The 27,724-nt window shown below is 34.4% G+C and overlaps 1 protein-coding gene across 1 annotated transcript; it reads right to left on the minus strand.

Annotated features, from left to right (window-relative positions):
- Positions 1-711: 711 nt before the first annotated feature.
- Positions 712-27,641, minus strand: LOC120336882 (WD repeat-containing protein 64-like). The gene is made up of 28 exons (XM_039404655.2): positions 27,257-27,641; positions 26,010-26,140; positions 25,626-25,725; positions 25,334-25,440; positions 24,749-24,778; positions 24,546-24,599; positions 24,312-24,474; positions 23,727-23,835; positions 23,111-23,251; positions 22,683-22,759; positions 21,956-22,140; positions 19,334-19,418; positions 18,890-19,038; positions 18,227-18,350; positions 17,786-17,947; positions 17,253-17,329; positions 16,996-17,094; positions 16,521-16,616; positions 15,614-15,756; positions 14,796-15,039; positions 14,443-14,514; positions 13,644-13,792; positions 13,149-13,267; positions 12,286-12,475; positions 11,900-12,106; positions 9,776-9,911; positions 9,188-9,388; positions 712-1,011 (listed from the first exon to the last, which is right to left on the minus strand). Exons 1-28 carry the CDS (start codon positions 27,408-27,410, stop codon positions 916-918), a joined length of 3,600 nt encoding a protein of 1,199 aa, XP_039260589.2. The 5' UTR covers positions 27,411-27,641; the 3' UTR covers positions 712-915.
- Between the last annotated feature and the right edge of the window lie 83 nt (positions 27,642-27,724).

Here is a 27,724-nt window from a genome sequence, read left to right on the forward strand (position 1 = left end):
ATCCATACGTATCAGCGGCTGCTGAGTCATGTTCGTAGCGAACGTGATAAAGACGTCTGACTGTGCTCAGAAGACGACGTGCTCCGACTAAAATTCTTCCTTAAAAATTATACCTGCCCGCGTATCAAGTGAATATCGTATAGCGCCTCGCTCAAAATAAAGATGTGAAAACGTGGGACTGTCTGTTGTTTGAGACGTTACTTATTTACACTATAATGCTATAAACCTGTTTTTACTTACCATGTCCGCATAGATTGCGACATATATGCGCAAGACAATCGCAGTAACCAAACAACAGGTCTGTTGATGCGAAAGAATCAACAGGAGAAGGGGAAAGGATCAACTGGCGGGGGAGTTGTCACCTGATACACCACCCCTACAAGAATGACGGGAAATTGTTAGGTGGGAGGTGGGTGCGACTGCATATAACACTGAGTATATTCTACAAATTCATAGCAATTGCGCTACAAGAGTAATGTCTATTTAGTATGCTTTTTGTGTAGGCACCGGGCTGCAAGACCTAACCACGCTTCGCGTCAACATCCTAACCATTTTTCACAAATACAAAACACTCGGGAAATTGTTATTGTGTGATACAGCGAACTTTCATGGGCACATCAGGGTTATACCAAAATTCACAATTTTTAAGTCGCGTTTTATTTCAATAAACAAAAAAAAAATGAAATAAATTTTAGAAATTCAAACCACGCAACACATAAAATCATCATCATCATCATCATCATCATCATCATCATCATCATCATCAAATGGAATATAATGAAAATCGAAGTGCAAGTTCAGTAAGTGTATCAATATGCATTAAACGCCTTTAGAGACTATCCATTGGTAATAAATTATTAAAAGAGTCATAAAACGAAACGTTCCTGTTCACATTGTGGTGGAGCATTATTATTTCTATCTTCGTCGTTTGGGTGTACCACCCGCAACAAGAATCGGCGTTGTTCCAGCCATACTGGACGGCTTTTTCACAATGACACGTCCTTTAGAAACCTTGAAAATATAATATTGTACTTGTCAATAAAACATCAAATCACACAGTGCTGGACATTGTCAGCTCGCTTCGAGCGTCTTGTCAGGAATATGCTTGCCACCCCTCCACCCTACGTGGGTTCGCAGATACGAATCCCGATAGGGTATGAATATGTGCCACAGATTGTGGGACTCCCCGTCGTCGTATGGTAATACACGTAACCGCTAGTCGATTACGACATAATTCAGCACCAATTTCATGCATCTGAAACAACTGGTATACTCGATTACTCGATTAACTGGTAACCAGACGAGAAGCCTGGGTTAACGATTGAAATAAGTCATTTTATCGCTTTTTCTCTCCATCGTGATAAATATGAAATTCCTATCCTACCTTACCATTTGCAAATCCCGATCTAGTAGGCTACGCCGTGATCGCCGGCATGCATAACATGAAGACTAAAATCTGTCAAGCTAATTGGTTCAGAGTTTATGTGTTTGAAGTAACGTTTTATAACCAATTTTGTGAACATAATAAGGGTACCTGCCACCTTCCATTCAGAAGTAGATCAGTGGCCAAAGGTAACAAAAACTAAAAAAAAAAACGTTTCCGGTTATGTACCATAATAAAAGGAGCTTTGTCGTCAGTATATCGCGTAGTTGCAATCCATAGGAAATTTATCATGCTGTAGATGGGACATGGCGTACATTATTCAGTGAAGTTGTGCGAGAGAATGCCATGCAAATTTTGCACAGCCATGCTATATAGTAGCAGCAAAGACGTATTCTCAATGGTATTTCGTGATGTAAGCACGTCAATAACTTTCTCTTTAAAAGTGCCATCAACTTTTGAAAAGTGCGCCAATTTGACAGCAATTTTGAGGTGGATGCATAATACAGTTACCCAGCGATTCCGATTACTTCGACTTAACATTTATACTCGGCATACAAGATAAAAATAGCATATAAACGCATGTGAATAGAATGAATAAAATGTTAAGTTTTGCGATTATTTTTAAACACAATATGTGAGTCTGGAATATGTCGTTAGTGACGGATTGTGGCGCCATAACTTGGTGAACCAATAGGCTACTTTCTGTAAATTTTTACACTGTAAAATATACCCAAATACGGTAACAGAAATATATTTTAAAATTACGTATTTAATATCTTTCTGGTGATGAAATGTGTACAATAAGAAAAGGTTTTTATTCGAACACAAAAACGAATTTTACAAATATTAATTCCCGAAAATGATCCCGTTGTCTTTTGTTATTTTCCCCCCACCCACCTCCTCTGTTACCTTACAAAAATATTTTGAAATGGATACTTTTGCAAACGATGACATTGGATTAAGTAAGAAACTAGTTTCTATTTGATCCGAGAATTTTGACATTTTTTAAATGACTTAATATGAGAAAATTACGGGACGAAATCAACCGAAAAATATATTCAGCCCATACTTGCCCACATATTCCAGGGTACATATAAGGAGAATTTCCCATATACAATCTTTTGAAAATCAAAAGCCTGCAATATTATTGAAGCGAGCAAAGCGTGTAATATGATGGAACACACGACGAAGCCCTCGCAAACATTTTATCACAAATAAAAACGGCTATTGGAAGTTAGGAGAAAGTGGCAGAAGTACCGTTTGGGGATTTCCACGCGATCAAATGTTTTGTTTAGCCTTATTTGGTTGCAGTTTTCGATGGTCACGCAACCCTATTGGGCGACATATGATGCAGAAATGATAAAAAATTATTGATACATTAATGAACAATGCGGAATAATACCGATAAATGTGTTTCTAATATCTTAACAACCAGTTTGAGACCAAAGTGCTTTCTCTCGGGTGTAAAATCTATCGAATGGGGTTCCAATTTAACCTTTTCGATTTGTTAAAAGAGTGTTTATATGGATGGATGTTATGCTCAATTATAACAATTATCAAAAATTTTACCCAGTTATATTGAAAAGCGCAAATAATTAAAACGACAGTCTCGTAATGGCAGAAATTCTCATTGTTGTTTTCATTGCAGCCAAGTACGTCATATCAACTTGATGAGGGTAATGTTTGTTTATTGCGACATTGCTCCCATTGCGACATTGCTCCCAAATATGGGATCGGAGTTGAACGCAACGAAATTTTTTAGTTATGTGTGTGGGCGATTTGTCCAAAATTCGATTGCAAAACTAAACTAGCATGATACAATTGAACGACACATGATGTTCAACGATGTATCATGCATAGCCAGCTATCGACTATCAATCAAAAATTTTGAAAAAACTTCGAAAAGTAACTGGGTTTATTGTTTTTTTGCGGCAGTAAAAAATAAATAACTTGCCATGCATGCATTGGTTTTGTGTACCGTAGATCTCTATGTAGCGTTTATCTTTGATGAGTACATAGAAAACTCAACCAACTGCGAGCAATGACGCAATTGCCGGCTAAGTAAAACTTCCACCGACAATTGTCTTGAACACATGTAAACATAATTCAACCCACGCAAATTCCATTACCCTCAGATATTGTTCTATCTTTATATTTGTACTAAATCGGGTATGTGCGAATGATAAATCGCGCCGCCGAGGCGCGGTTTATCAATAGCACATAGCCGATTAAAACAGTTTTAACTGAATAATGTTCGTAACTTTACTGTATATTCCGCCGCCTTACTTGGTCCTTAATTAAAGCACCTGATATGGCTGACATAAGGCCGGTTATTTTTCGCGTGCAATTACACATTATGTTAGCCGGACAAATAAACGTGATGGATTAAAATTGGAATTCGACGTAATGTGTCGTTTATGAAAAAAAATTTCGATAGAGCTTCATATCTACCCTACTTCCTAATTTTCAATCCCTTTGTCATGCCGATTAAAATAATTGCCTTACGCAAGGTTCAACCGCTCAGTCGTGAAATATGGAGCGTGATAAAATAGGTATTGATGTAATAAAACTGAGGACTATATGAAATTTAATGAAGAACTATAAATACGTGGACGTGAATTACAGATATTAATGAATGAAGTATTGGACATGAATGGATCGTTTTGTTGTTGTTATTGTTGTTTAGTGGTGATATTCTTTTTCTTGTTGTTGTTATTTTTGTTGTTGTGAAACAATTCTATCGTTAATTATAGGACCAATTGCTTTGACAATTTCAGTGGTTGAAGATTGTATTTTTCGCTGGAAGGCTACTTTCATTTATTTCAAAAATTTCTGTGGGCTTTATGAGATTTGTCATTTGTGTGCGATGACGTCGTCGAAATTAAAAACTGCGAACCTAGTGGCGGTCTAGCGTTCGCGTTGGTTGTTTTCTAGCGGTCAGGCAAAGTCGTGAAGGCTCCGGTAAGGGTACTCTACTGTAAAAGATCGCATACCCGTGGTACTCGTGGTCGTTTTGATTTTCGTGTCCGCATATATCTGAGCATAGCTTTTCTTGTTTTAAATATAAATTTTTAATTTGCGTGAATTGCGCGATACGTGTATTACTGGACTCACACTCAATTTGCCATTCCAAAATTACCATTACCGTATTGTCAAATTTGATATTAACATGAATGGTCTTTCATTAAGCGCTTTACTTGCCCCGGCATTAAGTAGGCCAATTTAACCAATTAAATAGGGTGGGCTCTCTCAATATTGAAAACACATCCGGAAAAATTAATACAAAGATGATAATACTTCACACCAATAATTCAATATTACTACTATTGACTAAACATCCGATTTGAAAATTTCTTCTTATGAATTTTACTTTAGATATCAGAATAGATTACCGGTCATTCTGAATAATAATTGACTTTGATCGGCTATGGGATTGTAATATGAATGCGCTCGTGGAAATTTTTGATAAAAGTTTTATTGAACAAATTGCCCGGCACCAAACCTCACACGAAATAACATTTACGCAATAGAAATCTTACAGGCAGCATATCCGGGGATACACCCCTTGTTTTTACTAAACCATGATTCATATATGACAAGTTTTTGAATGGAACATAACAAATTATAATATTTTATGGACGCTTTGTCATGGCGCCGTCGCGATTGTACCACATCGTATATTTGATAAAAACCAATAGATAAATCAATATGAAAACATACACTAAAAAACTCCGCCTTGAGCTATTTCCACGAATAGAGTGGGAAATCATACAAGACACGCGTTTTGAGAATTTTCTAATATATCTGCATTACCTACTGTGAACAAATAAAGTCGCGGCTAAAACTCGGGCCATGAGTGATGCATACTTGACATTCAATATCGGTGAGATTGTCTTGAACACAACAAGTGACTAATGCGCGTATGCTTGACAGCTACTGGGAGTAATATAATCAGTGGCATATAGCTAGCCATCTGACTCCATCTTTTTTTTCAACTATCCTAACTTCCCGTCGCATCATCAACCTGGGGACACATTTATATGAATATTTTCCTGACAAACACAGATGAAAATTATAACGTATACGTCATCGAATGATGTCACCTTATGGGGTTTGTAATCAAAATTTACCAGTATCAAATTAAAAAAATCAACCAAGGAAAATAATCTTTTCATAAAACTGACAAAACTAGATTCATGTAAAATATAATATTGTTTGTATTACGTTGTATTTAAACAATAAACTTTATATTATATAAAATTTATGCTAACAGGTTTATCAATTATTTCCCCTGGTTGACGTTTTTTGCGCCATCGGTGATTTATAAATTACAATACCCTGCGGTGACATCAACCAATGACGTATTTATTTTGTGAATCTCCGTTGCTGTTAGTTGCTAGTTTAGTTTTGAACACAAGATGTCACGGGTTGTTTATTATTTATTTAACCACAGTGAAATACGGTAGTTTAAAAAACTGAGAATGACCATTGACGTCAATGGATGATGTAAAGATATTGAGTTTGTATTCCTTCACTTCTGTATAATTTATAATAAAGTAATTGTAAAGTCAATACTGGTTTATTTCGCTTTGCTTTTCATACAGTCTATCGACTATCTATACATATGTGACACGTTATAGTGGCGCTCATTACGCGTAATTCGTCCACATTGGGCCATTTAAAAATCAAAAATACGTCACTTTTATGATGATCACAACCAAGTACAACAATACTTCTATGATGCATTGAGGGTTTGAGGCATTTAAAATATTGTATTGGGACTATTGAATATGCAAACAATTGAACTACTGAGCATATAAAAAATGTTTTTCCGGGGTATTTTATTTTCACATGAAGCAAAATCTAACGACTTGCTTATCATCACGCCCCGTCCCGGGGTACGGCACCGTGATCATTATTTTTAACCCTACAGTGTGAGTGACATTAATTTTACAATTTCGAAATTGCTAAACATGTATTTCAACTACAAATAATTTAGAACATTCACAGACGAATTTGTTGTACACAATTGAATGTGGAAAGTGTTGCTGAAAATAGTACGGCTGCGGCGTGTGCTAAAAATTAATTGTAATAAATATTTTTGGAAAAAATATTCAACTGTATTTAAAAATCATTCATCTGATAACCATAGAGTATTTTTTAAATTTATTTTAATATGCTATGTTTTATCATGTTCCGTTTTAATACAGTCAAATACGTAATTTGGCATCGGAAATTCCGATATGACGTTTATGAGCGAGAGAAGTTATCAGAACAATTATTAACGAGATTAAATATGTGGATTTTACCCCAACGAGACCACGATGCGGAACTGATGATGTTCAATCGCGAAATGGTGAAATTGTGGTCAAAGTTTAATTTTAGCTTTTTCCCAAAATAGCGTAAAGTCACGAATAGAAGCTTTTTTTTACCTCATAAAAATTACTTTCCCGTATTTATATATTCAACTGTCCTTTATGGATAAACTTTATTAAAAAGTTTGTGAGCATTTCATTCACATAGCGACTATATAACTAGCATTTCAAAATACAAATTGCTGGAAAGAAGCGTACAGCGATATAGATTACAGATAGTTACGTGTGGGTAGTAATTCAGATCGCAAAATCACTGATATTTAGGAGTAATAATAAACACTACTAAAATATCAGAACAAATATTAATCGATTTCGCTATAATACAACCAAAATACTATTTTTCTCACCCTAATAAACAGTCAAGATGATATACATATTGCTCCAACACGTTCAAAATATATTTCACCAACCCCAACAAGAGTCCCAAATATTTGGATTTTATGGAACAATTCTTTCCGAGGTGTATAAATTGGTAGCTTTAGTTTAGGCTAAATCCCTACCATCTTTCCGAAAAGGGGCCAGAGATAGGACAAAGCATAGCGTCGTATAGCAAAACAACGACGTCATAATACGAAAATATGGCGTCACCATTCGAATGCGCCATCAACGAATCTCCCCCATATATTTTACTAGATCCAACGAAGGGTCTCAAGCTTAAATTTTGAGTGACAATAAAAGAAAGTGAGAAGTGATAACAGGTTTTTTATCTGGCACGAAAATTCCGACGGCATACATTTAGGTTAAGTCTCCTCGCGGTTTGAAATCAAAACAAACAGAGGTCTTTCAGAACGACACGCGCTTAATACGTGATTATTATGGCAGCATCCCTAAAATACCACCGCAAGCGTTACAAAGGAAAGATTGAGATATTGTACGTCATCCGTTTATGTCATCTAGTAATTCAAAATTACGTATTTCATAGTTGTTAAGTTGAAACCTGGGGATATCTTCTGTAAAATTAGCGATGTGCGACAATAGGGATTTTGAAAATGTATACGTCATTAATGTGATGTCATTTCAGATTTTGTAAATTGACTTTGTTATACTGAAACCGCCCACCTGGTTTAATCGTTGATTAAAGATTAGGAAACTAACAAGATTCAATTAAACTAAATTAATCATATATATCGCTAGCAAGAGCCAGAGTAAAAATTTGAAGCATAAAAATGAAACGGCGTGTTGGTCCATTTATTATGTTATTTGTACTCGTTTTTGTTGTGAAAGAAACAACACAAAAGTAGTATGTATAATGCAATATAGCCAGGGTTGGGATTCAGGGGTCGCCAACCCTTTCTTGAAATATCGTAATATTAGCGAGCACATTCTTGCATTTTGTTTAAACGATCGCAGCAAATTTGTAACGTGCCTTGCATCTGATGACCAGCGTTATTTTTGCTGATCATCCAAAAATTAATTATATGTTTTATGTAAACCATGCCACGTTAATGCATTCACACATATTTTCGAGATGATGGAACTTGTTGTTGGTGAATTAGATGAAAAAGAGCACCCGTTGTTAAAAATAAGACTGTTTAAATTGACAGTTCGATTTACTTGTTTTATCACGCTCATCAGAGATGTAGATCACGCCTTTGATGGGGAATGGTTCTCGTATACATCATGCATGAAAAACAGATTTCTACTAAGTACGTAGATTTGAATAAAATAATCATTCCTGTGAAATTAACCAGGGGAAACAATTCATTTATATAACTGACAAAAATAGATTCCTGACAGGTCTAATAAAATTTGTTCTGTGTTGTAAAACAACAAATTTTTTGAAACTTTCATACTTCTGTTTTCGGACATTTCAATACTGTTCAAGCCTAAATTTTCCACTCCATTTTTAATAAATTCAAATCTTTACAAAACTCCACAAGTATAAATTGAAAAGTTTCGTTACTCTCAACAAACATTTACAAACCACGAAAGCCTCTTCAAATATTGCTGCGTGACGTTTTAACTTTGCTCACTATTTGCAGATTTGTTTGATATAACGCAATACATACGTCGTTGGAAACTCCGATACAAGATTTCGTAGGTGAGAGTAAACATCCGTAGAAAAATAATGTCACTAATTTGTGTATTCAATGACCCAAATAGTTATGATCTAAACCAGTGACGTTGATGAAGTAGCTTTGATTGGATGAATGATTTTCAAGAGGGAAAATAAACTTTTATTTATAGACCGCCTTTCGAGTTCTTTCGCTCAAAATAACATTTATCAATTAAAATAATAAACGGGTGTTCTAAAAATAACTTGAAGATTGGTTAAGCAAACTCAAAATCGATGCAAGCTTTAAACTGTTTAAAATAGTCATGTAGACAAAAATAGATTTTCGCCAGCTAGAAACCTAACGTAGTCAGTCACTTAATCTCTGATCAAAGGTAGACAGCAGAAAGATATTAATATAAAAATAAAAATCACCTTTCCGGTTGCCACTGATTTTCCCGGAGATTTTGGCGTGCTTGGATCGTCAGTAAATGATGCACCACCGGTTACAAAGTCCATCGATGGTGCTCTAGGTTGTGGCGGAGGGGTTTGGAGTCGATATACCGGCAACGCACGAAATATAGCACCACTTTCTGGCTCAGCAGGTTTCGAACTTTCGAGACTGCTTTTGTCTGCCTGTGATGACAAAAAGAAAATAGTCATTTCGAAGGAGCTAATTTTTCAGCCTAATCGCATATTTGGGCACTTTTGAAAATTGCCACTTGTGTTTAAGCAAAATAAAAAATCTCACAAAAAAGCTTCTTTAGAAGCGAAATTACGTTGATAATTTCATATCTGTTTTCATCGTTTTGGCTTAAATCTTACACTATGTTACTTTACCAAATAGGATAAAACTATTCGACAGCCAACCGCGCTCATAACATTGATTCTACTCCTTTCACTTTTTGAAATCCATGTGAGTCATGCGTGAGTCCACTAGGCCGTGGTTCCAACAGTCATTACTATGGGTTTTATATGGAAAACTTCATTTCTCTTCCTAAAATTAATATTGTACAAACAGACCTTTGGTTTTACTAGAGCTTTAAAAAATTTCTTATTTCGAACTTCCAGGACATTTGGTGGTTGGGTCATATTTGGTAGAATTTGTTGTCGTTGAATTAAATCACGATCATATGCAGATCTTCGGAATGGTTTCCATCTGGAAAGGATACACGCATGGTGTTATGTTGTATTAGGATATGGGACTGTTATACCAGGCCCAAATTAACTCGAGTTAGAATCACTCCTTGAGTTTTCAAATAATAATGCAGAAAAGAATAAAATTGCATTTGTATATTACTATACTGTGACTATTTTATATTATTTCCTTATTATACTGTTCGAAACGAAAGCATGTTTCCATTGACAATTTTGTTCAAATAGTTTTAACTATCCAATGTGGCATAACAGCATATGAAGAAATTCACTCTCTGGCCCCAGCTAGCGGTTGAAGAATATGAATCATAACTCATTCGCAATAACATATTATATTTGAATATCGGTCTAGCGTTGAACTTGAAACAAAGACTACGAACATTTAGAAAAGTTTGTCAAAAAATAACGGTCCGTAAAACAAACCTCTAGCGATCTTATCGTTTTCACGCCTAATTACAGTGCTGTAGAGCAGGGATTCTCAAACTTATGATGTTGCGGAGCCCTTGAAAATGTTGACTATTCTTCACGGGGCCCCACAAATAAATTTTGAAAATAACGCAGACAAAAAACACATATCATTTGCTGATAAATATTCCCGAGTAAGTTAAAATTACTTTACCTAATTTAAATGCTAAAACTTTTTAATCTGCATTTCACAGATAAATTATATATATTAGGTCTGTAAAATTGAAAACTTGACAAACACATTAATGAACTCGAAATGAGGTCGAACCACCTCACTTTTGATATTTTTGGAAGACTAAGGAAGTCGCTCCTAACATGCGCGATTGCATTTTGTTAAAATGCGACTTTTTTTCGATATGTGACAATATATAAGGTAATTGTGAAGATTATTAATCAATTTGTTATTGCGAACAAAATACATTTCAATCCTTCGTTTTTTCGTTCACTTGACTTTGTTGTTTCTCGTTTGATGTCCGCGGATTGGCATGGTAATTTTGGGCAGTAATGATTTTATATTGTCGTAAGTCCACGCACCCACAGGTTACATTGAACACAATGAAGCCAATAAACAAGGCATTTTAACATGCAGGCATCGGTCAGGGATTGAGCAATTGTAAATTGTAGTCTTTGAGATTTTAACATAGCTGAGAGAACAACTCAAATTTGATGAATCCCAAGATCGCAAAAATAGGATTCCAATCTATTTATAGTTGGCAGTTTAGCACTTATTTTATATTATTTTAGAATGTAGTAATAGTATTTCCCATTTTGATAATCGTAATTGTAATCTAGACTCATAGGCAAGTAACGAGAAACACAATTAAATTATTATGACACGACATTTTGAATGCTCGCATCGGCCATGGATGGAAACTCGTTATCCACTGAAAAAGTTTTTTTTTTATCGAGTGGCCTAATAGCGAGTAGTGGTGCCAGGGAATTTTTAATTTCAATTTTGAACCCTCCCCTCTCTCTTTTAAAAATCCTGGCTGCACTTCTACTTATAGATAATGTAATATATATTTGAATTACGCCTCGTTGCGATATTTCGACGCTATACTGTTGTCAGATTTTATTAATGGTGTTATTACCTATCGATCTTAAGATCGGTAAGTATATTGATAGGTATTTGTCTGTATGTATGTCTGTCTGTCTGTGTGTCTGTTAGATGAACGCGATATCTCGCGAACGCGTGGTTGAATCTGCTCCAAATTTTGCATGTGCATGCATCTTACCTCGGACCAGAAGCCTATAGATTTTGGGTTAATTATGTCGTATAATTAGCGAGTTATTAACTAATTACCGATCTAAGATCGATAAGTCTTCGGTCTCCGACCGATATTCTCGTTGCTTCTTTGAACAGTTACAGAATAGCCAAGATCATATTTTGACAAGTAATCGAATAGCTCGCGGAGCCCCTAGGTTCCTCTCGCGGAGCGCTGGGGCTCCGTACGGAGCACTTTGAGAACCTATGCTGTAGAGGAAGCATGTTCAAAATTATATTTTTAACATCCGACGAATTCAAACCTTTCTGCATCAAATATGAGAGGGTAATCATATTTTTTCGTTTGTGGTTTCCTTCTACCACTTCGTATATTGACAGGTTTGACTGGAACTTCGTTGATGTCGTATGGAAGAACAGGACTTGAAGGTAGAGAAGGATTAGGTGATAAATACCAAACTCTATGCTGTCCGAAATACCCTACGTAATGAGCACGTTGCGGATACCAAATTCTAAAAAAAATTAAAAAAGTTAGTGAAACCCTACAACAAACAAATCAGTGAAAAAGCATGATAAATTAGGTATAATTTAGAGTATGAAAACAAAGGGAAAAATCGTTGAGTTTGTAATAAATACTAGAAAAAAAAAATTATGCCAACATATACAGGAATGAGCCTCCATTTCTGCTAACCTGACTGATCCATCGGTAGAAGCGGTGATAAGTGCACCAGCTTCATCGCCATAAACTACGGATACAATTTTCATAAGATGAGCCCTCCAACTTATTATTTGTCGAACTAGTTCAGTGTTAGCTTGAACTGATGTACCGGTGTTTGATTTTTGAAGAAATTCGGAGACGTCCCACATTGTAACGTAACCCTCTGGCAAAAATATAAAAGTTGAGGATGTACGGAAAAGAAACCATGATTTTTTATTGTATTCATGCACGTAGACTAAATTATACCAAAGATCAACAATAATTTTGCGCTCATTTCCATATCTATGTAATGTTCATGTTTACCGGTAGCCGATGTAACATCAAGGTAATATTTTATTTTTCAATCAATAATTAGCAGGTTCTTCCGGTATCAAAAATATACCCCTCATCTTGTTCTATATTTATACGAAAGAAGGATAAAATACAAAATAGCACGGGATAAACAGATAGACTCCCAAGACAACACTATACATGTACATAATGTGGCAACAATGTCATGACCATTGCCACGCATGAAGTGAGTTTGCTCACATGAACCGAATGAAAAATTGAAATATTTTATGCAAGAAATAGACGCGTTTACATCAGATCTATACAGTATATGTGAGTTTTACATTTGCAGCTTGGGGAGTAAGTTTAGTATTTATAACGCGACTAGGCTTTTAGTTATATATTTCAAACCAACGCAAATCAGAATTGTTAAACGAATAGAGATATGTGATTAAAACTGAGTCCAATAGAACTAAAGACAAGGAAATTGAAATTGTTCACATCTAACAGTAATATGGCTCAGATCGCGATTTAAGAGTTTTTGAAATTACAGGCACATATCTTACTTGTATCGCCAACGATAAGATAGTTTGAATATTCGTCATTACACATCGTGGTGATTGGTGAAACGACTTTGGTCATTGGTACAAGAGATACAAGCAATTCTCCGGTCATTGACCACAATCTGTAATACAAGAAACCAGTTCAAAAAAATATGTTTGCAACGAATGGAATTGTGCGCTAATGATTTGCTAACTGCTTTTCTTTCTTATATGCTTTTTTGTCGATGATTCGTATTTACATCATTCAATGATGCTGTAGCAAGAGTAAAGATAACTATTCTAATTGATTCTTGCTGGGCCTAAAACGAATATATATTCCAGTAGCATTTCGCCTGACCAAGGTCAGACTTCTTCAGAAACACAGAGTTCAACTACTCTCAGAATTCCTAATTGCTATAATTATGACAATTCATTATCGTGCCTTGCATAATAATAAACAATAATGCTTTGATACAATTCGGCCTAAAAGTCTTAATTCTAATTGGCGATTGTCATTACCTCACGTTAGAATCTTGATGACATGATGCGATAACTGGTGGGAACTCAACTTCTACTTTCTTGATGGGTTCCGGATCAATGTCCATTAGCTGACGCTCCTCGAAACTTTTTAGATCAAAATCGTCACCGTCTTGTTCTTCATCTGAAGTCTACGAAAAATAGGTAAATAGTACAACACATCATGCGATACATTCCATTTTATTAAATCTCTATAAGACAGTTAGAAAATAAAAATTTTACTATTATTAATGGATGTTTGTCCCAAAGCATCAACTTCCTTGTTTACTTCCATTACATTGGCTAATCAAAATGTAGGTGACGACGAAACAATTAAATTTTAGCAGTGACTCTGACACTTTTTTTCACTCAGACAGTTTTCAGGTACGATGACAAACATTCGATTTTTCGTGGATTGTCAAGTTTTAGTTGCATTTTCGAAATTTAGGAGCAAATAAAGTTTCAGAGTTTTAGTTTGGCTGCATTACCCAAATATTAATCTGCTATAACCTAGGGCCTGGGCTAAAATTTTTACCGGCACATACCGTATTTTTAAATGCTACGCGGTTGAATATTTTAAATAAATATGATTTGAAGCATGTAAACCAGGTTGTAAACGCTAATTCATGAAAAAAAAGGCAAAATAAACCTCAACAATTTTGCAATGGTAAAGTATCGGAAAGATTCCGGGGAAACACCCATAGAATTGAATTTTCGTCCATAAGCATAAGGCCCTCCCTGGGCATATGAAGGACCGTGTTTCGGGCAACCTTTTATATGACAGTCATTAAAAATAACAAACCTCAACGTCAATCTGTGCTTCTTCAGCAGGATCATCATCAACTTCTTCTTTCTTTTCCTCTTTAGCATCATCCTACCAATAAGTAATTTATACTTTTTATTGTTTTTTTATTTATAGAATTTTGGTATAAACATGAGAGTATAATAGTGAAGCATGTAATTCGATACAATATACATTTTTATAACAATTACCTATTTAAAATGCCTTTACAATTATGTTTATGCTGGTATTGGAAATTCTGATAGTTCGTTTTCTTGCTTTTCTGCATAGCTCACACCAAAGTCTAGAATGGACTTGAAAGCAGCAGTTGTTAGTCAAAAGTGGAATTCTCTATCTATATTGGTGAATTTCACCTTCTGTTCTTGCTCTGTCTTTTCTTCCTCGTCTTCTTCAGCTTCATCGTCTACCAATCCACCTTCGATCTCCAACATTTTCTTTTTTCGTAATTTTCTCCTTCTTTTTACTTCTTCTGGATCGGGTACAAATATTTTGTGACACAACCCTGCTACTTGGTTCACGCGATAAGGAAACATTTCTTTCATTCTTCTCTCACGACTGTCGTAACGACTGGGAACTTCTGCCTTTTCGAGTTCAAAGCTGTGAAATAAGAGAAACGCAGTAATAGACGACAATATTTTCAAAAAGCGTAGATATAAAAGTATTGTGTTTTGCTGGCATCTGCAGTTTCGAACTTCACGCCTTCGTCATGTGATCATGGTTTTTGACAAAGCCTTGACGGCTTCAGAAAGCCTTCCGATTTTGCATAGTTCAACTATTATATGAATATCTAATTCAAATCATGACCCATTTTTGCCAAAAAGCAAAAAGGAATATTTTAGAAATAATCATATATATTATCAAGTATTTGTTACGGTTTAAATGCTCGGTAAGTTTTTTTTCTTTGTTTCATTTATAAAATGTGTATTCATAAAAAACTAGTTATTCAGGTGACCGTACATTTGAACCCATGTGTATATCCGCGGGTTCATTCTATATGCGGGTGCTTAAACCCATGGGTTAGGGTTAGTATGGGTTCAAATATCCTTAAAACAAAAAAATTTCTATAGGTGCAATAGTATGCAGGTGCAATTGTCGTGGGTTCAAATGTGCGTGGGTTCAAATGTTATGGAACTCGTTATTCAACGTAAGAAGAATAAAAATTAACACTCACACATTAGATACTGTTCCTTCCTCCGGATTCCACAGAATAATATTTCCATTAGAACATCCGGTAACAAGTATACTTGAAACAGAAGGCAAACGGACGTCCATCATCGAGCAGCAAGTGATTTCATGGCGAAGAAAGAGGTCTTCCTAAATTGCAAAAGTATACTAACGGTTAACAAATTTTGCAATAAAAATTGAAAAATATGTGATGTGGTAGTCAATGTAAATTATAGGCTTATAGTCTTATCTGATCATGCTCTAAATTTTCTAAAATATACATTTTGATTTTAGAGAAGTTTAAATTAGCTTGACTTGTCAACTATTGTAGGTGACAAACATTTTTCTCGTGGAAGTTTCGATTTTACGATATTAGAAATATTCTAATATTCCTGTGCCAACTTGTGTCTTGTAACATTTCCGTAGCAATAAAAATCTTTATGTACCTACTCTTAGCTCATCAATTGACAGTTGTAACTGGCCTGTCAGTAATCTGGTTAGTTCTAAGAAAAAAGAGTCTGATCGCTTAGAGCAGTGGTCGGCAACGGGCAAACCGTGGGCCGCCGAGAATTTTCTGGTTGGTCACCAATAAATTTCAATTATAGCAGTGATACACAAAAACATTTTAACTACAAAAATTAAATGTTTTTAGTGTACGGGGTTAAATTTAAAATTTTCAACGAAATTGTTGGGTCTTAAAACTTTTTCCATTCTACTATTTGACCCTCACTTAAAAAACCACCGGTTTAGACAGTCTACCGGAAAGAAAGTCGTCAGTATCTCTTCTGCATATCAGAATCTCTCACTTTTTCAGTTATTAGTGATCTCCAGCTAAAAGAATTTGTTGGCAATCAATTTTGATATAAAAGTCAAATTCGCATAAAGTCAGTTGCAAACAATTGGTATATAATCACTTTTCTAAGAATCCCTTTATCGTCGTCGTCTTCAGCAGTTTTCTTCTTTGTCTTTTTGTCGGAATCACCTTCTACACTTCCTGTCAAACTTGCAGTCTGAAATGAATTTAATCTGATATATTGCAAAATACTTTGTATTATGTCAAATAATTTACATATGAATAAAACTTCAGTATTCGAAGGCCAAACATAATTGTTCGTTTTTACATTTATCTAATTCAAACAAAGAAATTAGTCAACGATATATGTATCCCGTTTCTATATGAAAGAAGTCGTGATTCACTTTTGTTGTTTGAAATGATCACCAACTTCAATCTTTTGGTATTATTCATATTCTAAACAATCACGAATTTTGATTTATTCCATCTACAAAATGTTAATTACAAATGTATAAAATAATTATTAAAGACCATCGGAATGCTTTTTAACGAGTACAACAAGGTGAAAGCTCACAGATGTAGATGCGCAACCTTACCTCTGCGCCAGGTTCGGGTGTAGTCTGTGGTGTAGGAGGCCACTCATATGTTCCACTGAACTCACGTACAAAACGAATTTCATCGTTTTCATCACTATCCTAAATGAAGAAATATCAAACAACTCAAATATAATTTGTAGCATGGTAAAATTATTGTTACTGTTCATCCGTTTTAATTTGAACTCTAAGATTATGATAAAATAAATTTTAATTCATAAAATAGGTGAAAATATATGGAATTAGAGAAATAACACTACCTCAAATTCTTTCAACTTATTGTTCCATCCCAATGCTAATATTCTCCGATTTACAATTTCATCTTTCTGTTGATATTCTGTAAAATATATATATTGACAGGTCTCGATGGCATTATCTATAGCAATTTCACAATATGACGTAGTGGTTGGCGAGTTCGCGAACTGATGATGTCATCTTGGGGAAAATCTTACTCATTGTATAGTTTGTGACAAACAAATCATCTCGCCAAGAGGGCAAGATGTTGGGTGGATGTTGTGGTACAGAACAGGATTATGTTCACGCGATTTATTGTAACGTGACCTTCCCGGGGGAAGTGTAGAACACCCAATTGAAACATTCGTTCTGTCAATAACATGAATTGAAGTTATTTGAGCAGTTTATATTGGTATTAATTTTTACATTATGATCAACAAAATTGATTGGTACAAGTTTACATCCAATTACTCTACAATTCTTATATTGGGGAAGTTTTAGGCAAATTATCATTTTTCCTCCAATACTACCTATTGTATGCCTATTGATGATAACGTACCATGCTCAAATTGCTTGTTTTCGTTTTGCTCATCAGTGTCTTTATTTTTCTTCTTATTTAAATAGGAAATCCACAATATGGAATTATCTTCCTCGCTTGGGGGATCGAGTTGATATGATTTCATTTCTTGTCCGCTGCTGAACTCCCAGATTTTGATCGATCCTAGTTCGAAAATGAACGAAAAATTCAAGGTTATCATTATTTAAACGAGAATTAATAATTTAAGATAGTCTGTAACATGTTATCCTGATCACTAAATTATTATACTCATGTTATTTTTGACAGCCTGTGCTTTTGGTAATTAATATCATGCTAACTAACGTTGAAATCTGGAGGTTTAGTCCTTACGCCTGTGATTAAATTCATAAATTCCTCATTACTCAAATTCAGTTATTTCAAATAATCACAAAAAAAAATATTCTGAAGGACAATTATTCTTACCATCATAGGCTCCAGTGAGCATGCGTGTACCGGTCTCATCAACGCCAGAAGCAGTTACTTCGATTCCTAAGCCATGAGCTTCTAATATTTGATACATTTGTCTTCCGCTGTCAATTTCCCAAACCTTTGGGGTAAGCAAGATTATCTTATTACAAGATTACAGGTATAGAACTTCCGAAGATTTAAAATTTCTACTAGTCTGTATTACTATCATTACAGATTCTTATGAAATATTCGTTGAATTGAATACGGCTGCGAATTGAAAGGAAAATTTGATCAGTTACACGAATCGTTCACACACATCCCAGGGAGTCCCAATGTAATATGGATCAATGTAATATACCCGTCTATGATACTTTCTCATCTTTAGTTAAAGAAAATTGGAAATAGATTAGCTCACTAGTGAAAAAAGAATGCAATTTCTGTCCTAATTACAACAACATGAGCACCTCCAAGAATAACAAATTAGCACGATCTATAACCGAATCCCATGAAATTTTATCGTCTGTGATTATGCAAATACGGTATGCATAAAATTATCAAAAACTATAGCCATATTCGATACAAAGTCATACAATAACTCGTAAAAGTTTAACAGTTTGGTATACAAGTCGACCCGCTCTCGGCGCGCTAAAATCTTTCTAAATTCTAAAATTTACTCACTTTGACGATTGATTCTGAACATGCAGTGATAACTTGATCCATTGGTTTATTTTTAACAACAAGAGTTAGCGGATGATCATGGGTGTGAGGTACAGACATCGTATCTTGAACACTTCGTGTCATTGGCCACAAGTCTATACTGCTTGAACCTAAAAATGAACGTCTGAACTACCGATTGTAGTACTAAATAACTAGGAAGCAATATAAAGAGAACGTTTGAGTCACTTGAATTCTTTGTGAAATTTGCAATTAATTTGCAGTTTGCAACTGTTGTGGCTCTCATAACTCGAAATCACAAAAATTTTCTTAAAAGTGAAGACTTTGATTTTTAAATATAGCACGGTGATAGTTGGAAGCAACGATCATGAAATTGTTATATTATGTTGGAATAAGCTTAAGAGGAGTACAAGAGAATTGTAATGCGAATCGCATGAAAAAACTAACCTGTGAATAGTCTGTCATGTCGGCTGTCGAACAGCAAGCAAGATATTCTCTTGTCTCCTGACCTCTGTTCTGTATCGGTGAACACCTGGTTATACAAGATAATTTGATAATTAATAGTAATTACATCAACCCAATCTCATAAAGAGTCAGTCTATTTCTTAGTGAATCAAGAATAAATAAATGAGCTAAATGACGGATAGCCAGTGTTCGCGAATATTATCCTATTGGCGTATACGCGTTCTTCAGGGGGCTAGTATTGCCATTTATGAATTTAGCGACTGAACAGTGAAGTAAGGTAGAGTTAGGAATAGCCATTATATATTAGATCAAGGTGTGCAATTTTTGACGTCATTACGCACAAAGCGCACATTTTTGAAAGAAATAATAGCCTTCTTTCACCACTGAAAATATCAAAGCAATTGGTCCAGTAATTAATGAAAAAGGCGATTTTTTTCTGAACAATAAGAAGGAAAATACAAACAAGAACAACATAAAAACAAAACGATCCATATGTACATTTCGTGTCCAAAAATTATTCCATCCGAATATGTGCAATGGTATATGGTTGCCTCAAGAAGTCTGACCTCCGCCAGACGAAACGTTACAGAAAGAAATTTTGGTTAGTGTACAGAGGAATGACTCTTGATTCCCATTCGACCGTATCCGATTTGGCGCGACAATTTGTTTTGAATTCCGTGTCCATATATTTGAGCATCGCTCTCTTGTTATCTTGTTATTCTGCTACAGAACCGTAACCTTTGTATATATATTCATCCGTACGCATTGGTGGTTGTCGGCTTTATTTGGCGGAATGCTTGAAAAATTATAAATATGTAAAACTACCACATATTTTCTATTATGCGTTTATTCAATGGCTTAGATTTGAGAATTGCTTATTCTTGGCATCTTTGTAGACAAGGAAAATATATCACCTTTCTTTATATCAAGTTTATTGAACAGAATAGGTTGAAAAAAGTACTAAGGATAAAAACAAACAAACTACGATATTTTAGCTAAGAAAAAAAATAAAAAACAAAACAAATGAAATAAGAAAACAACTAACAAATGAAAATGATTTTTCAGGAGTAAAAATATTATCAACAGAAACATTTTATCGAAAGTTAGAAATGCTCGAACTTGGTATGGAGTAATTACAAATTTCTGAATTTATACTTTGATTAATCGAAGTATCTGTGTAAAAGTTATCGATATATTCTAGAATTTCTTGGAAGTCGACGTCTATATCTTCGTTGTTTTCGGACATGATGTCATCGCTTGATTCTTTGCCATTCAAATCGGCTCCTTCATTTTGATCCTTCACAACTTTTGTCAAGTATGAAATATAAGAAATCGCGCATCGCAAAACTGAAATTTTAGAGATTTTTTCTCCCTGTTGTCTCGGCAACCAATCATACGGAAGATGATCACGTAAAACATGAAGCTGTTTCGTAACAATTTGAACACGTTTCTTTTCTCGTTGGCTTGCGATTGTTCTTTTTGATGTGAGATGTCGATTTTCACATATAGCGTTGTTTAATGCGTATGGATGCTGTCTCGATCTCTCTTTTGTGGAGAATTTTCCGTTCAATTTGCATTGTTGATTTTTTGGAGTCGTGAATGGAATATTTTCGTTGTTAACTCCTGTAGATTGGCATCGATATTTCACACTTCGTGGATCACCTGATTTCATTGGAGCGGAAACTATCTGCCCGAAAAACTCGTGGCTTTGACTTTGAAATTCTCTGCAGTTGACAGATCTATTCAACACATTCTGGCCTGTAAAGATGTTCATTGTGGAACGATGTAGTATAGCAATCAGTTTTCAAATAGACAAGGTTATTAAATTTCAGCAAACTCTCTTTCGGAACAATCGAATAATGAGATTCCTTGGAATCCAAATAGGACAAACTACATTGATAATTCATTCTGGGATGAGTTTATATATTCTCGTTTCCATACAATTAATTAAATTTTAGCAAGATGTTTTTTCGTAACGCGATGAAGAATATTTCACTCATTTTTCCTGCTACTTTAGCTGCCAAATCGGAAACGTTCGTAATACACAAACCCACAATTAATGAATTTTTGTGTCGTGTTGTATCTTGCCTGATCCGTATAATAAGGTAATTTTCGAACTACGATTTATCTACAATCAACAATGACTCGTGTGTGATCACTTCACTGATTTCTGATAAGAAAAAGACTAATTCCGTCGGTGTGAAAAGGTGTGAATACTCCTTTGGGTTCCGATTTTGATAACGCATTGATGCTCCGCTCGACCAGATAAGATAGATAAATTACATCTCCCAGTTCCGATTCCAATAAAATCAGTCAGAAAGTGCAAAATTAAATGCATTAAACATCGTATCAAACTTGTAGCAGCGCACTTTGAGACAATTTTAATAAATCATATGTAAAAAAGTATACCGAAAATTAAAACCTAACCCTTATACGTATCACACATTAGTAATGTTCATCACGTTAGTAGGAGACAAGTAACTCGAATGGACAGTGTCACACACATCTTCAGTCTCTTGTCCAAGATGTGGCATCTGGTCACTGACGTAACAAAGCATCGATTATTTTCATGGAAATTATTTTATTGAATCAATCAAAAATTACCTGTAAGCAGCTTAGTGTATGTATGTCCCAGACTCTAAAAACGCGAGCGGTAGATAAGCTGATAATATGCCTATCTTTATCGTTGATAACCACCGCTATTATTGTAAACAAGTGTCCCATCATTTTACCAGTTGGCCTCGTGAGAATGGTTGGGTGCCAAACTCGGATAATTTTGTCGACTCCACCTAAAAAAATAAAACAGGTTTTGTGAATTACTGATATAATTTGCATTGTTGGTTCATACTGAATATGTGATCTTATCAGATTTTTGTATCTGATGACAATATCAAATCATCACTGCGAGATTTATGTTCTATATATTTACCTATAAAATGCCACCAACTGAAAATACTGAATGGATGTTCTTTTTCTTCACATTGCTGTATTTTATACCAACAACAGGGGTACCCATTCTTCCCCATCATCTATCTATATGGTCATTACATATGCTTGATTAGAAATCAGTATTCTACAGTGATTTCAAAATTAAAAATCATCTTTCATGTCTTATCTATATTTCTATATCCCGCAGGGGTGGGTTTTAGTCCCCATGAACATTATTTTATAATAAAAAATGAATTTCAAAAATCTATTTACGTTTTATGCTTAAATAGTTAAGTGTTTTTAAATATACCGCTTTCCTTTAGAAAAGAAAAAAACTTGATCACAGGTTACAAAAACCAATTAGATTTAAGCAAAACTACACGAAAATAAAATCGTTCGTTACCTGTTGCAAAAATATTGGACTTTTCTGAATAAGCAAATGCGTTCACACCTCGTGTAATCGTCAATTCACTGACTGGTCTAAAAAATAGTAAAGAACCAAAATAGTATCAACATCGGGTGACGAAGTTGAGAAGATGATCTGATCGAACCACCACAATATATAAACTCGGACAAATCCTAAGTTTAGCCTTATATCAATAATTTAATCGTATACTTGATCAGAAACGGTGCATGATTTATAACCAGAAGCCTCGATTCACCATAAGGATAAGCTGTTTTGTCGAATTCCGGGTAAATTTGATATATATATATATATCACATCTCCCGCACATCTTATTGTGTTTACAAATAAAAAAAAAACGTATATATATATGAACATTATATATATTAAAACAAATTTCTCGCACAAATGTTTGTGGTAATGCTTACTGTGTATCAAAAAGTCTTCCCTTCTCCGCAATAACAAACGATGTTTTATCACTTGGCGAACACGACGCAAAGGATTTTAATTCAGGAATATATTCAATCTTCAACACCCAATCTGGATGAAATTTTCTTCGAATAATGGGTCTGAAAATATATTAAAAAAAAAAAGATTTATCTCACACATACATATAGCGTAACTGACAAATTATCTCAATGATATTATCGTACTCATACCAAAAGTTGATATGACTCAATCAAATTCATTTTGAGTTCAACCCCTGAATTACCAATACGTATGTTATATACTCTCAAAAATATGATCATGATATGATTCATATCCGAACTTGAATCGTGGCAGCATTGCACCTTCACAGGAAACGAGGTCAGTCGATAAATTTCCACCCTTCTGCATCGTACTGTTTTAGGACGTATTGCTTGAATATCGCAAATAACAGAATCAAATTTTGTAATGGAACTGATCAGGAAAGGTTAGCTTCAGATTTTTATTTAAGTTTTTGAGGGACAGTTGTATGAGCAAAAATATGAATCGACACGAATTCAATATTTTTCAAATTTAAATTTTAAAAGTTGCTTCTGTAATTTATTGTGCTTTACTCACAACATCAGATTCATTGGATCGATTACTTGACTCATCATCGCACGTTTGGGATCTTTATTTGTACTTGCAGCAAAATCATTCGGCGTCAGACGAACAAGATTAACATATCCTAGTCGAAAAATAACACATTTTAATAAGCTATGCTAAAAATATTACAACACAAAAGGATTTCAATTTTGATGAACGTTCTAACATTGGACGTTATTTTGGCATCTTGAATACGCCTTCATACGAGTTACAACATTTTGTGGTAAATTGTTGAACAGAATCTAACGTTGTAAAGAAGTAGAGATTATAATCGATAAGAGCGATGATAAGTAAAAAAAGTAAAGTTTAAGTATATAAATTAATAAAACTTATAGTTTACATTTGATAACAGAATCCCGAGATGATTCAGTTGGATAAGGTATTTCATCTATAGCGACATTGACAAACACGAGTATATAATACACACATTTTCTAAGTTGTGTCGGTAATTAATACTGCAAAACCGATATTAAAAATTCGTGACAACCACACATGTGATAGACTTGTTTTAAACAAAATTTGAAGAATACCCCAATTTCAGAAAAAGAAAATAAATACCTGCGTCATCGCCAATGAGTACTGAATCCGTGTGATCATCTTCAGGGGGAAGAAGACACATACATTGGGGCGAGTGTTCCAGTGGCTTTATAACATAGATACTAGATTGGTTATTTGCTTTTGTTCTGTGATCCCAAATAACGATTGTTCGTTCTGTTGTTGCCTAAAACACACGGAAATGTCACAATAAAATTTAACGAGTGAAAGAAATTAAAAAACTGTCTATTCACTTACTATTACTTTTCGAAGTCTTGGTAAATATTCGCAACTAGTCATCCACGCTGGTTCCTGAAATATACTTGTGTGTTAGTAAAGTAAGTGGAATGATGATAAAACGATGTTTTGAACAACATCATAGTTTAGGAGTGTACATCGCCGCGGTCGTAGGACAACTAATATTACATATATAGCCAAAAAGTAGTATTTGTCGTACTTACGTTAACATCGATGCAATTTTGCAGACGCAACTAAAACATAAACAACATCAAATTACAATTCATTAACTTCTGAATAAAAGTGTAACATTTAATGAAAAAGCAAATTAGAATAGTAAATTATAAAGAAAAGTGAAATGTGAATTTTTGCATTATAAATCTAGTTTCTAAAATTTTCTAATCTAAAATTTTTTCCAGTTCTGTATAAATGTTGCGTTTATTTTCGAGTGAATAATATATTGCATTAAATACTGTACTGTTGAAAGTACGGAATGGCTAAATTGGCATAATGAAGCTTTTTGGTAATATGGTTAAGAAAAATATAGAAAAAGGAATGATAAAACAATGAAATGTTTTACAAAGGATTTACGTGATAGGCATTTATTGGTAATTTCAAATTATTCGAGAGTAAAATATCACTGATAGCATGTATGACAAAATACGAGGCCCACATAATTGACCAGTTTGTTAATTTTTCAGCAGTTCATACACGTGTGATATTATATATGCTATGTTTGACATGAGACAAAATTTTTATATAAAGATGTGATCGCGTTGAGTTTTTGTTTCACTTCCTATAGAAAATACCTTTCCATTATAAATAGAAATAGCTCCTTTCTGTGACGCAGTGACAAATAAATCGTATTCTGGAGAATATGAAATACACTGAATTATATCTCGACGTTTCTTGTCACCTGTATCGATAAAATGATGAGAAAATTTGTTGAAGGCAAACATACAGTATTATTTAGACAAAAATTGATGTGTAATATTATCATTAGTATGATAAAATAGGTAGCAAAATATCCTACTCTATCTTCCGATAAATTGAATTGTAATTGCAATGGTAATCGAATTTTCAAGAGAAATGTTTCAATACCTGCCGCTTCTCCAATTTTCTTTCTTTTCGAAACAGTGAAAACGCTGATTTCATCAGAATTGTCCGTCTCTTCATTTTCTGCTTGGAAGTATCCAAACACCTTTTAAAAATTAAGTGTGTGATGTGAGTGTGACTAACAATGAGTATATATGTAATTATTGGTACTTGGTGGTTCAGAACCTTTGAATCAGACTTTGACAACTTCTTTTTCATAACATTTCATCGGAATAAATATAATCCGGCAGGCAATGATGAACCCCCTTAAGAGTGCAGATAATTGTTTTCTATGATGAGCAAATGCAGAAAGTATTCTCTTATTCAATTTAGTTTTATATGTTCTTGGTATATACAAAAAAGGCGGTAGAAATTGTGGGTGATTATTACCTCACTCCAATCAATCTTAACTTCTGGATTCGTGCTAATTTTACGAAAAATCGCCTTCATGTCTTCCGTTTTTATATCCGGTCCAAAACACAATCGGATGTTTTCACAGAAAGGTTCGTATCGAAGTGTTTCTGAAAATTAAATACGAAAAGCAATGCGTTTTAAAGCAGCGTATAGTATATATTATTACGGACTTGAATGAAAAAAAAACGCGATGATGTGATACAATCTGAAATTGTTTAACCAATCAGCCATCGGCATTAGACATCAGAGCACCAATTTCGTAAAAAGATAGGCAGACAAGCGATACGGTCGATTAAATTAAATCGGGAAAATTTTGTATGAAATATCGGGTACAATAAGACTCAAAGGAAATCAAGAAAGAAAAATAATAGCCTTCTAGCGGGATCAATCATCTTTGAGTAATGAAAATTTGAAATCAAGAACAATAATTTGGCACAGCAATCCATATGTGTCCGTTGGCCGAATTAAATATCTCAATTATTAAATATCTATACTCTATATACTAAAGTGTTCACGTATAAAAGTTTCCTCAGTGGTATTAAAACAGCAGTGAATTGTTACGAAAGATTTCCATTCAAGCAATACAGAAGTGTTCAACATAACTTTTGATATCCAATATTTGCTCTGACGACAATACTTTTGATTTGATACTCGTTCGCGGGCCCATAAAGTGTCAAACAAGGATAGGGCTATTCAAAATCTTTTAATTGTTAAGTATTTTGTTCAAACATGAATGGATGATAAATAGTAACTTGCAATTGCAATATAGAGTGGACGTTTCATGGCCATCTATGATAGATTGTAAAAGTATTGTTTGATGTTAAACTATATATGGTTTCTCCATAAAATTTAAAAGCCCGTATCTTCGATCTATTTAAAAAGCCATTCTAGTGTTTGATTTTCGGACTCTTACTCCTTTTTACTGTTTAGAATACATGCTTTTGACGTTGATTCTGAACAGAAAACTTAAATACTTCTGGCGCCACCGGTAATGATATCTTTCTAACTCTTTTGTTGTCAAACATGGATAGAGTTTGTGGTGGAATATTTAAATACAAAACATAATCCTGTGGAATATCTTTTTCCATAAATAGCACTAAGCTCCTGGTAAAATACCCATTGGAGCATGGAGTTACGGAATTCGATCGTTGCAGTGGTCGTAATCAATTAATCTTCTAATTATACATTTTCTGATATATATAAATGAATCACATTTATCTCACCATTTATTTTCTGTCTTTTTTCATCAACACTTGCATCCGAATCCTGCATAGTAACTTCAGCAATGTATTCTTCGAACATTTCCAAATCTCTTTGAAAACTAGTCATTGAAAGCGGACGGACCAATGGCTCTTGCTGGTCCATTGTAGTCGCCATTTCTAGCAGCCTGTAAGCAGCACTAATACTGGTCAAAACTCCACTGATACGAATTAAAATTCTAATTCATAGGCAGTTAATGTAAAAATTTTCTACATCCACGCCAGACCTACAATATATATACGTTTGACATAAGATGCCCGTTTTAGTAACGACCAAAGGACTAGCACTCATTATAATATTTGACACTTGGAAACGCCGAACATTAAGAGTAATTGTTTGTCGCGCGACTGAACAACAAGGTATCATATCTTTTGTGCGTAATTATGTGTGGAATCGCTTTCAAAAACAAACACTTCGAAGAATGAAATCGA

Source organism: Styela clava, chromosome 2 (genome assembly GCF_964204865.1).
Source record: "Styela clava chromosome 2, kaStyClav1.hap1.2, whole genome shotgun sequence".
NCBI classification, from domain to species: domain Eukaryota; kingdom Metazoa; phylum Chordata; class Ascidiacea; order Stolidobranchia; family Styelidae; genus Styela; species Styela clava.